Source organism: Macaca thibetana, chromosome 11 (assembly GCF_024542745.1).
Source record: "Macaca thibetana thibetana isolate TM-01 chromosome 11, ASM2454274v1, whole genome shotgun sequence".
In the NCBI taxonomy this organism is placed as follows: domain Eukaryota; kingdom Metazoa; phylum Chordata; class Mammalia; order Primates; family Cercopithecidae; genus Macaca; species Macaca thibetana.
In genome coordinates, this window is record NC_065588.1 from 76,767,892 (window position 1) to 76,780,304 (window position 12,413).

Genomic DNA, 12,413 nt, shown 5'->3' on the forward strand with positions numbered 1-12,413 from the left:
GATCAGTAGGCTTGGTGGCAGCAACAGCATGATACTCCATTGAAAAGTTGGTTTTGACCACTTACAACCAGCAAATAATCTATACAGTGATATTTTGTCATGCTATAAATGTCCAATTCCCCATTAACTTTCCTCCTAATCATTTTAGAATACATTTATGTTTGTTACCTGAATCAACTATTTCATTAGAAATACTGATTATTTTTAATTTTATCTCTCCTTTATCAGTTATTCAACAAAATTCTCTTCTAATAATGAGCTTTATCTCCTTAACGAGGGCTATTTTTAAAAAGTCATAAAATACAGTTCAGATAAGAAAGGCAGAAAAATATACATTTCAATTACAAATTAATCAAGAATATTTAGGCCAAGGAGATGGTCTAGTTATAGCCAGAGTTTACAAATTAGTATTTTTTTTAACTATTGAGTACTAGGATTGATAACTGGGTGATGAAATAATCTGTGCAACAAACCCCTGTGACACGAGTTTATCTATATAACAAACATTCACATGTGGCCTCCGAATCTAAGATAAAAGTTTTTTTAAAATCAGTATTTTTGTTATTTTTATTTCTTTTATTAAATATTATTATTTTTTATTTCCAATCAGTTTCCATTTTTATTCAATATAAGGCTTAAGTTCTTCCCTCTTTGGCCAGTAGGAGCCCCTTCAGGAGGATCCTTTGTTCCTTTTATACCAGTAGCCTTTTGTTAGCTTCCTAGATCTCTAGCACCATTATATGTCTTGAATTGGTTTCATTCCTTACTCCCACTTTGCAATTACCATCTTTCCAAGGTTACATGGTTTCTTTGGTGAAAGGTACAAATATGTTGAAGATAGAGCCTATGGGATTTCCTCACATGTTTTGAATGTATTCCATGAAAGAGAGTCAAAGATGACTCCAGGGTTTTGGCCTTAGCAACTACGGTAATGGAGTGTCCATCAACTGAGAGGTGGGAGGATACAGGGGAAAGGAGGGAAGTGTACATGTTCAATTTTGGACATATCGATTTTAACATTTTAAGTATACTTCAAAATAAAGACGTCTGGTAGACAGTTAGATATGTAAGTCTGAAGTCTGGTAGATAAAAACTAAGCAGTCATCATCACATAAATGAAATTAAAACTGGGAGACTAGATGGGCTCACATTGGGAGTGAGTTTAGATAGAAAAAACAAGAGGACCCAGGACAGAGCCCCAAAGTTAAAAAATCTAGGAGAAGAGGAACAAACAATTTGCTACGTTTTACTAGTATTCTTCAGCAAAGAATATTTTCTTATGCCAAGATAATGCTTTTTGGTAGTTTGGGATCCAAGATAGGATTCCATAATAATATGTAATGATCATGTTATCCCTCTTCTCCAGGGGAAGGACTTTCAGAAAGAACCGTAGAGATCATTCTTTCTGTCACTTTGTGTATCCTTTCAATAATTCTCCTTGGAACAGCTATTTTTGCATTTGCAAGGTAAGATTTATTTGTGCTTATATTCCAGGATGCTTTATGGGCATTATATCAGTCATAGTCCAATCAGGAGACAGAAGCCACAACAATTACTTGAATGGGAAACATTTTTATTTTTAATATTTTTAATAGACAGATAAAAATGTATTTATCATGTACAATATGATACTTTAAAGTGTGTATGCATTGTTGATTCACTAAATCTAGCCATAAAAAGAAAGAAATCCTGCTATTTGAAAACATTTAATATAAAGAACTGTTAACTAGCAGAAATGGCTAACTAATAAAGAGAGTAAAAGAGAAATCTTAGAGTCCAGAAGTAGCAAGCACAACAAAGCAGCTACTCTCTTTAACTTGAGGGAGAGAGGACAGTAACAACCAGAACTGAAAGAAGTTATCTCCCACGACTTACATGGAATCGCTACTGCGAGCACATGCAACCTATCTACTCTCTTTAACTTGAGGGAGAGAGGACAGTAAACAACTAGAACTGAAAGAAGTTGTCTCCCAAGACTTACATGGAATCGCTACTGCGAGCACATGCAACCTATCACCTACCAGTGAGCAAAGAAATATGACAGAGGGAAGGGGCTGGAGCTGTTCCGTAGAAGCTACCCATCATTATTAGATGGTAGGCAGGTTGGAATTGGTAATAGAAGCATCCCATTCTTGCTGAATGGTGTAGGTGAATCGTTCACGAATGGCATGGGCAGAACATTCACTTCAGAGGCAACAACAGCTCATCCAAGTGAGCTGCTGGGCTCTCGCAATGAATAACAATAATGCAGGACTGGGTCCACAAGGGCAGTGTTTTCCTCTTGCTACTGCCTCTCAGGGTCACTCTAGTGCCCTCTATTGACAAAACCTCACATTCGGTTGGCTGGCAAAAGAGAAATGTAGGTTCCAGCTCCAATATCAAAGAGCACAGCAAACAAGAGGAGGTTTGGAGATGTGAGACAACAAGGTGAAAACACAAAAGCAGAAGCTTTCAGGCCATCTACATCTTTTAAAGTAATTTATAACTCTGATAGGTTTAATTTAAAATGTCTCAATCAGGTCTAAATATTAAAGTTTATACAGAAAGAGATCTTTTTTACACTTAGAACAACACTTGTAAAATGTGCAGCTTCCTTATATGGTAGACCCTCTTGTCAGGCTTACTTTCTGAACATGCCTGTGTTGAATTTTCCAAGTGTATCTTTCCATTCTCAGCATCAGCATTCTAATTCCCTTATTATTCACAAGGCCTCATTGGAAATCTTACTTCTGACCTCAAAATCTAGCTTAATAAGGCAGATTGCCAAGTTAAAGTGATGTTATATTTGTAAAATAAACTTTCTACCAATTTCCTAAATAGTTCAACAGACCATTTTTATTTCAGCTGAAGAGTGTAGTTCTGTATTCTAAATGCTATGTATTATGGTTCATCTAGACGCTCTTAAAGCATAATTTTAATAGATAATTTGAAAGGCTCTTGAAAAAGATATTTTCTCTATACCACATACTGTTGGCAGATTTAGCCAGAAGACAGTAAGAGAGTTATCATTCTAGGCACTTTGAATGCTATACTGTGTAAAATATGGGCCTTGTCCCTAAGGAGTATGGACTGGCCACATTTATATAATTTCCCTGTTGTAAACTCTTCTCTGACTTCTCCTTTCTCTACAAGATGAACTCCTTATGTGAGCAGGAAATGGTCCTCCTTATTCCCTACAACTTCCCTACTCACTAGCTAAAGGGATCTATTCTCACTTGAACATTCCTTGGGCTTTTATACATTCTGCTTTTGTTCAGTCAACCTGAAATGTGCTTCCTCCTCCTTCTCATCCTGGAACATCCAAGTCAAATTCTTCTTCTTTACCTCCTCTAAGTAATAATAACTGTAACTTATGTAACTAATCAGGCACTGTCTTATGAGTTGTAATTTGAATCTTTTTTCTCTTTTTATGTTTTTTCTGCATTTAAATCTGGCCTCTCAACTAAATTGTAATGTCCTTGAGGGTAGAACACATGTTTTATACTTTCTATATCATCCTTGATACCGAACTCTTAATAAATACTAAATATTTGAAATGTGAAAGGTAGAATAGCTAAACATTACTTTGTAATATACCATACTGTGTCATGGAGAAATAAGCATGTAAAGGGCTTAAGATGAAAAGAATTTGATTTGATTCTCAGATTCATGTGACTTTTATTTTTGAACGTAAACTTTCTGATTATAAAGATAATATCTACTCACAATACTTTTATAAAAATTCAATAAGATGATTTGAAAATAATTTTTAAGTATTTTCATGCATGTAAAAATATTTCATATATGTGAAAACAATGGGGCATTATCTGTTAGCACTAGTATTGATAGCATTGAGCTATTTTCACTTTGGCATAGTTCCTTTATGTGACAAATCAATGAGGTAGCTAGAGAGAAGAGAAACAAGATCACAGCATAAGTCTTCTTGGCTCTATATTTAAATGTACCAATGACTCAGGGCTTCATCAACTAATCATTTGGAACTCCATCCCAATAACTTATTAGAAAAAAAAAAAGAAAGTAGAATAGGTTCTATGGAATTAAAACAAGAAAAAGAAGTCGAGTAGCTATAAATTTGTAACATGTTCAGAGAGGTGATTTTAACAAAGAAATTATTTGACTAAATGTCTTTACTTAAAAAGAAAACTAAACCTAATTTTATATACTTTCTATGAAACTCCCTTGTTGGACTTTACTCCACTTATTTTAGGATTCGACAGAAGCAAAAAGAAGGTGGCACATACTCTCCTCGGGATGCAGAAATTACTGACACTAAATTCAAGCTGGATCAGCTCATCACAGTGGCAGACCTGGAACTGAAGGACGAGAGATTAACGCGGTGAGCACACTCCTGTGGGCGAACTGTGGTCCAGAGGGCCTGGAGCCATGACCCTATTCTGACCTATGCTTGTTGGAAGTGTTTGTGGGGCTCTAATTTACACAGGTCACAGAGATCTTCTTTCAAAGAGTGACCTCCGTCTTCTACACACTTCTCACTGGTGTTCGGAGAATCACTTAATCTTCCTTATATTTTGAGTTAAATATGAACTTCGGACTATAATGTTGAATCAGGATTATTTTCCTGAGACAAATATTTTTCCACATTAAACCTTTGACATTATGTTTAATAATTCATTTCATATGATAGATTTTTACATGAAACTTTTCTGGAAGTGTCCACATTTTCAATCACAGGTTTAAATTAATTAAATTTATAACGACTTGATATTATTTATATCCATTTTTATAAAAGCTTTTTGATAACTGTTTCAGTATAAAAGTACATAAAAGTCTAAGTTGTATATGATATCATTTTTAAATGTCTTTGTATTTAAAAATTAAATATAAAGTAAAAAATTACCTTCAGAAGGAAAAGTAAAAACCTGTACTAAATATGTTTCACTGGTACCTATTGGAAATAATAAAGTACACAATTTTAAAGAAAAAAAATTATAAATCCTTTTAAAAGCATTGTAAATTATTCAAAATGTTAGCACATTATGAAAACTTGTCTATTAAGATAATTCGTCAAATTCTTAATGAAAACTACCATCAGGCTATTTTAGCAAGTTTGCATTTTTATAAGATTCAATAATATGTAATGCTTATAAGCACAAAGTAATTGTTACCAAGTACTTGCTCAGCTCTGTTAAAATTTAAAAAATTATTAATTTTGAAAATATGGCATCAAAGGTCTTGGACTCTAAAAGAATTATTCATTTGTAGTTGTCACTTATTAAAGTTGGTCTTTATCTAATAGATGGACTTTGCAAGTACATTGCCAGCATTTCTAAAAATATCTAATACGTGCTATAGAGGAAAGTGTCATCTGATAAGCAAAGTCCTTCCAAATGCTACAAAATGAAGGTTATTCAGTGTTATCACTAAATTGCAAGGAAATGTGTTTTCTTGGATATGACAGCTGACTTTTTAAACATTCAGATGTTGCTCTTTACGTTTGTCCTATCCAAAAATGGATAGTACTCCAAAGATTTAAGTGTCAGATGATTGCAAGTTATCCAAGACATAGTTTTCTATATAAGAAATATTATGTATAAAATATCAAATATGTAAAAAGAATCAATAACAGATTCCCAGGGTAACTCACCTAAGTGAAACCATATCATAGGAACACAAGCACTGCTACTACTAGATTGTGTCTCAGTCCTTAAGGAATCATTCTGCATCATCAAAGAAAGTTTTTCCTCCTTTCCTCGTATGGGCCAAATGAATTTTAGTGGTATCCTCCTAGCCTCTTTCCTGCACTCCATCCTTAGTTCCTTTTGCCCCTCCTCAGGCCTGTGTGGCCCATCCCTTTATTCTACACCTGAAAATGTATGAGGGAAAAAATTCAAATCTCTCAGTGCAATTAATTTTAGCTATTTGAACAATACAGTTGAATCTGTTCATACTAAAATGTAAACTTTTAAGACCGCTCCCCTACCCAACACTGGTAGGCATTTGCATTTTGTGAAAAGAGTACTTAGTAGCCCCTGAAAAAATCCTTAATAAGTATATCTTCAGGAAATATAATGAAATGAAAAAGCACTGTTTCTGTTTATGATGTCATGTTTTTAAACACTCAATATTGGAGAAAGTATTATTTATCAACAAGGTTACATTCTAGGCAGACTGTGGTGAGATTCAATCCCCTAAGCACTATGTATTTTCACAGCTTGCCCCTTTCTCTACTTCTGAACACTAAATACAGCCATCATAAAAAATTAGAAAAGGCCAGGTTTGGTAGCTCATGCCTGTAATCCCAGCACTTTGGGAGGCCGAGGAGGGTGGATAACCTGAGGTCAGGAGATTGAAACCAGCCTGGCTAGCATGGTGAAACCCCATCTCTATTAAAAATATAAAATTAGCCCAGCATGGTGGCACGTGCCTGTAGTCCCAGCTATTCAGGAGGCTGAAGCAGAAGAATCGCTTGAACCAGGAACTGCAGGTTGCAGTGAGCTGAGATTGCACCACTGCACTCCAGTCTGGGTGACAGAGCGAGACTCCATCCCAAAAAAAGGGAAAAAAAAGTAGGTTTTTTTGTTTTGTTTTGTTTTGTTTTGTTTTTATTTTTGTTTTTTTTGCAATGACTGTCATGGCAGCTACAGAAAAGTTTCAGATCATGGAAAAGGTGGGCAATGAATGTATAGATTGTTTACTATTGGTTATTTGTAATTCAGGGTCTACTTTATTTGACCTTCATTCTTCATTATTTATTTTTCCACTTCTGTGTTTATTTATTGACATATTGCATTATTTGTAAAAGGGTTTAAAAGTGAAATAATATTTCAGATAATTTTTATTTTGTTACACACAGAGAATTAGTATATATTACCCATAATAATAGCAAAATTGGAAATATTAGTTTCCATGCTTTTCACTTTTTCACTTGTTTGTTGTGATTCTAGTATTCACAGTTGTTTGTAATTCTAATGGCACATAATAACATGCTTTGCTGAACTTATTACAGAAATGCATTAAAGTAACAATTAAGTGATTTGGGCATTAATTCTTCAGTACAGAGATCTGTGTCCAGCTTTACTATTTATGCAATATTTTTATGTTCATAAAGTCACTAAGACAATGGACAATAAGACTGGAAAAAATAACAAATATAATTAGCTGCATGTACATACACCTGGGTTCTGTCATTTGGTGAAGCTCTAAAGCTCTTCACCTGTTTTGAGGTGTTTGAAGATCTAAATCCATTCAAAGTCAATCAGAGACTGATGGTAGATTCTAGGAGTCAGAACCAAGAAGTTTGATTTAGCTCCCTAAATTGTTGGCAGACTTCTACCACATGTCTTTGTTATCTGCAGGAAGGAACTTCTATAATTTCTCTTAAATCTACCCAGCTAATAGGCTGGGCGTGGCGGCTCATGCCTATAATCTCAGCACTTTGGGAGGCCTAGGTGGGTGGATCACCTGAGGTCAGGATTTTGAGACCAGCCGGCCCAACATGGCAAAACCCCATCTGTACTAAAAATACAAAAATTAGCCTGGCGTGGTGGCACATGCCTGTAATCCCAGCTACTCATGAGGCTGAGGCAGGAGAATCACTTGAACCCAGGAGGTTGGAAGTGGCAGTGAGCCAAGATCGCACCATTGCACTCCAGCCCGGGCAACAAGAGTGAAAGTCCGTCATAAACAAAACAAAACAAAACAAAACAAAACAAAACAAAACAAAACAAAAACTACCCAGCTAACATATGCTCTCTTTACTTGATTCTTAGGCATGTCCTTTTTATTCCAGCCAGCTAAATTTTTCATGCAAAATTGAGCTCATAATTTTTCTCAGTCCTGTATGTTTTCCCATGTCCAAAAGATAAATGATAAAAGAAGAATCTGTAATCAATAATTAAAATAATAATTTTAGGAAGTTATTGACTAGGCAAAAATAAAACAAAAAACAAACATGGTGCTTGTGCTAAGTCCTTCCAAGGATTTATGGTTTCATATTTTAGAAATTATTAACTGTTTTATACTCTCTGCCTGTATATTTACATTTTAAAGCCAATTCTGTAATTTTTGTTACTTGTAAATTCTCATTATTTAATTATGTTCCACTTTGTTTCGCAAAACTTTTAAAAATGCCTTCTCTCACTCTATACTATTTCTTCCCAAGCGAGAGCAGAAGTCAAATAAAGATGTAGTGCTCTTTAATTCCATGAAAAAAATTCAAGGATGTAACAAAATAATATTTTAAATTCTCAACTGGAATAATTATATTATGCACAAAAATTATTCACATTTTATGTTTAAGTTTAGGTAACACAAACTATAATTCTTAGGAAGAATATTTAACATTTTGGGCTCATCTGTTTCACACTTACCAAATTAGGAAATGATCCTTGTGTTTTGTTATTTAATAAACACACAGAACAACATTTTGTGATGGCTCCTGCAAAATACCACCACTTAGTTCATTGAAGTTAGGTTTCTTAGAGCTCTTATTGGCAAGATCAGCAGACACAGACATGCACAGGTAAGACACAGACCTGTATCACTGAGACTGACTCACTTTGTGGATTGCCTTTAACTAGTTTAACTGTAAAATGATTACCTTCCCATGAGAGCCACATCACTTATAATTAAATAACTCAACAGAATTTTCATCAGCTAAAAAGGCTATTTGCTAAATAAGTTTAATTTTTACTATCTTCTTTCCACATTTAAGTCATGGAAGTTTTGTTTCTTATGCAGACTAAATCAGAAAAGAATAGTAAAACAATATTAATCAATGTCACTGATATTCTTACTTGACAAAAACTCAGTTTCTTTATTCCTCAATTTTTTTTTCAAAAATTTTACGCACCACTTCATACTAATTACCCTGCCTATTTTAGTTGAGTGAATGTAATGGCACATTATTTTAAGCCTCAAAGCCCAATCCAATAATCACGAATAGAATTAAAATTCCCAACAAAATAAAGCAAACACTCTAATGAGTTGGAAATATTTCTATTTTAAAAGAAATCTTCTTCAATAATTTTCTTTCTTCAATAACTTTAGAAGTGTACATGTTGAATGTTTGTTAAATATACGGTTATGTCTTCAGAAAGATTACTGCTTAAAAAAAATTCTACATGCATACTTTGTAAACTGTAAACCAGAATACCTTTGGTATTGTTATTATCATGATTTATATTTGTAAAATTGAATACTACCCCAGTCTACTTTCATATATAGAATTTGCTAACAAAATAATAGCTACTGTTTATCAGCAACTCCTGTGTTAAACTCTGCATGTAGGGATTTCACTTAACTCTTTCAACCCTTAGTGGTAGGTACTCCTATCCCCATTTTACAGATGGATTTAAAAAATGATGATAGGACTGCTTTATGTAAATGTCTAAGGTCATACAGTTAATAAGCAGGAGAGCTACAAGCTAGCCCAGGTCTGTCTCTGAGGTATCAAGATACACGTGTGTGTGTGTGTGTGTATGTGTGTAACTTAGAAGCATACTACAGAATATTAATGTAAACTTTCTTAAATAGACAAAAACCCATGGAATTCTTCCTCAGCAGCATTTTCTATGATGAGAATGAGTGTAAAGAAAGAGGTGCCTCTTTGGATTTCTTTGTTGTCTCATGATATGAAGCAAAGAAGTGATGGCATTTTAGTGTTGACTCAAACTTGCAGAAACTGGAAAACTTTTAGTAGTGCAATTTTTATTTTGGGTTCAATAATGACTCATAATTTTTGACTGATATATGAAATCCTAATAGTTTGCATTTTAAGTGTCATCATTCTTTGACAAATTGTGGTCCTATATTTTACTTCTATTCTAAACTTAAACTATCTTTGCAAACAATGGCAAAAATTTGTGAATTCAGAATACAAGAAATGTTCTATACTTAGAATGAAGTTGGAGATACTTAATGCTCATGTTCTTGTAATAACAAATCAAAAATAATTCAGTGTGTTTGTATACTAAATAAATAATGAATCTTTACTTCCAGATACTCTTCATTTTTCTTTAGACGCAAGGAGATTTTTGTCATCCAGTAAGTTACTGTGGTAATGCAGAACTCTGCTGTGATTATTTTAATCTTGTCATGTGGTGTGCTCTATATTTTAAAATACATAATATTGAACATCTTTTTGCTTAATGCACTGTTTTTTCCAAAGCTCCCCCAAAAAGCTATACTTTCTACTTACAACATGTCCTTTATAATATTGCATGCTATTGATAATGGTCAAGTTAATCTTATCAAAATGCACATTGACTCATAATGTGCATGTCCTGAGAATTTGCAGTGTTCCCATGTTGTGTTAGGTTTGATAGCAAATTAAGTTTGCACCTAGACTCCTATACAGGCTTCTCATTCTGTTATTAGCATGACACAAGAACTGAGTTCCACATCTGATGGATGGAAACTATATTTACATTTCATACAAGCTCATTTCTGCAACTCTAGGTGGTTAACCTGTCAGGACCAATACAATGACATTTCTTGTTCCCTGACTCTCTGGTGCATACACAGAATGGCATATTTCATGGAAACGTTATTTCTGCACTGACCAATGGGTAGCCAACTGTGCATGCTTCCAGGCACTCCCCTGATGCTCAGAAATGCCATTTGTATACTAGCACAAACATTGTTTGTTACATTCTGAGTAGCATAAAAGAATATCAGCACTAGCAGGGACCTCAATAACTGATTGAGTGCCCTAAACATAATAAATTTCTTCATGCAAAGAATGAAGGAATATGAATGGAGGAATATGAATGGAGGCAGAGAATAAAAAGGCATTTGATTTCAAAATCACACGCCTTACTAAAGAAGAGTCTTGTCTTCATGAGCTATAAGGCTGAATGGGGCCAAAGCTCCTGATAGTCTGTTTAACCATGAATAGTACTCTGCATTATTAAAATCAGGAAGCCTGGTCTGTTTCTACTCTAATCACATTTAGCATTTGGGAATCATAAGTAACCTTGTTTTAACTTCAGATTAACTAGTTACCAAGTTCCCATTGACAGAATTAAAATACTTTCATGAAAATACATTTCCTTCAGAGGACTTGCTTGATGGGATTCAAACATTTGTCAAAGTAAGACGCTGTTAAACTAAAGATTTAATTGATCACATTACACATAAAATATCAATTTTCAACCAGCACTCAAAGTTAACCTCTGGGCCATTCCAGACTCAGAGGTAGTTTGGTTGAGCAACTCTGCTAAATGTCTTTCTTCATCATCATAAAATAGAATCCTTTTCCTATTCCTTTTCTTCTTCTCTCTTTCTCGCTCTCTCTTGCTCTCTCTCTCTCTCTCACTCTCGCTCTCTCTCTCTCACTCACTCCTTCCCTATTTTCTTTCTCTTCTTTCTTTTCTCTTCTCTTTCTTTCTTTCTTTTCTTTCTTTTTCTTTTCTTTCTCTCTTTCTTTCTCTTTCTTTCTTTCCTTCTTTCTTTCTTTCCTTCTTTCTTTCTTTTCTTTTCTTTCTTTCTTTCCTTGCTTCTTTCATTCTTTTTTTCTTGCTTTCCTCTCTCTAACACCAAATTTTCTTTCCTAGAATCAGTGAATAGTACCCTGCTCAGTCAGAGCCCTTACCCTGACAGAGCTAAACTTAATCTGAGAGCTAAACTAACTTGTGTTAGTCAGAACCTTTATAGAACACCTCTACATACATTATACCATTTAAAGTAGATCTGTCTTGTTCCAAATCTAGTTTTCTGAGGTTGCTTCTAACACCTAACAGAGAAATGTTATTGCCTGCCTGCCATCCTGGCTAACAGACAGTAAGGCCTTCTTTTTAGCTGGTGTAATGTCTTCTGGTGTCTCCTATTCATTGAGTCCTTACTCAGAGCCCGATTCGTCTCTTCACGCAGCTTTGATCAGTCTCTTTCTCCTCTCTATCTACAAATTCTACCCTGTTGCCCCTGATGTAGCTAAACAATGCCCATGGTTTTCATCTAGAATACATGGATGACAAAAGAAGACTTTTGGCAAGAACTTTTTTTTCAAATGTGCTGGTGTGGAAAGGCTTAGTAATAAGGAAAATTCAACTTCTGCCACACTGGGGATCATACATCTGAGCTCTTTGACATCAGCAAGAATATCGCATTCGCTTCTCATCTAAAAGACCATTTCATCTTGATTAAATAAAAATAAATAATAATTGAGTATCTCTCAAGTGCTAAGTACTGTTTTAGGCACTGGGAATAGTGTGATGAGAAAGGAAGAAACATTGCCTCCAAAGAGATATCCTTCAAATTTAATGCTTCTTTTAAACTGATTCATCCTACACATACGAGAAGACATGTTGAGAAAGTAATACATATCATTTACTATTAATTGTCTTCCTGATTTAAAAAAAGTATTACATGGCCAGGCGTGGTGGCTCATGCCTGTAATCCCAGCACTTTGGGAGGTCGAGGTGGGTGGATCCCCTGAGGTCAGGAGTTCCAGA

General features: G+C 34.6%; 1 protein-coding gene and 1 long non-coding RNA gene across 2 annotated transcripts in view; one reads left to right on the forward strand and one right to left on the reverse strand.

Moving 5' to 3' along the window:
• Nucleotides 1–12,413, forward strand: part of PTPRQ (protein tyrosine phosphatase receptor type Q) — a 212,754-nt gene that overhangs the window by 167,357 nt on the left and 32,984 nt on the right. Inside the window, exons 34-35 of the mRNA XM_050749268.1 lie at nucleotides 1,367–1,466; nucleotides 4,208–4,336. Of these exons, the coding sequence (XP_050605225.1) occupies nucleotides 1,367–1,466; nucleotides 4,208–4,336 (229 nt within the window). The remainder of the gene's footprint in view (nucleotides 1–1,366; nucleotides 1,467–4,207; nucleotides 4,337–12,413) is intronic.
• The window catches only part of LOC126931248 (uncharacterized), an 83,332-nt gene that overhangs the window by 10,084 nt on the left and 60,835 nt on the right, over nucleotides 1–12,413 (reverse strand). The gene's annotated exons all lie outside the window — the stretch shown is intronic.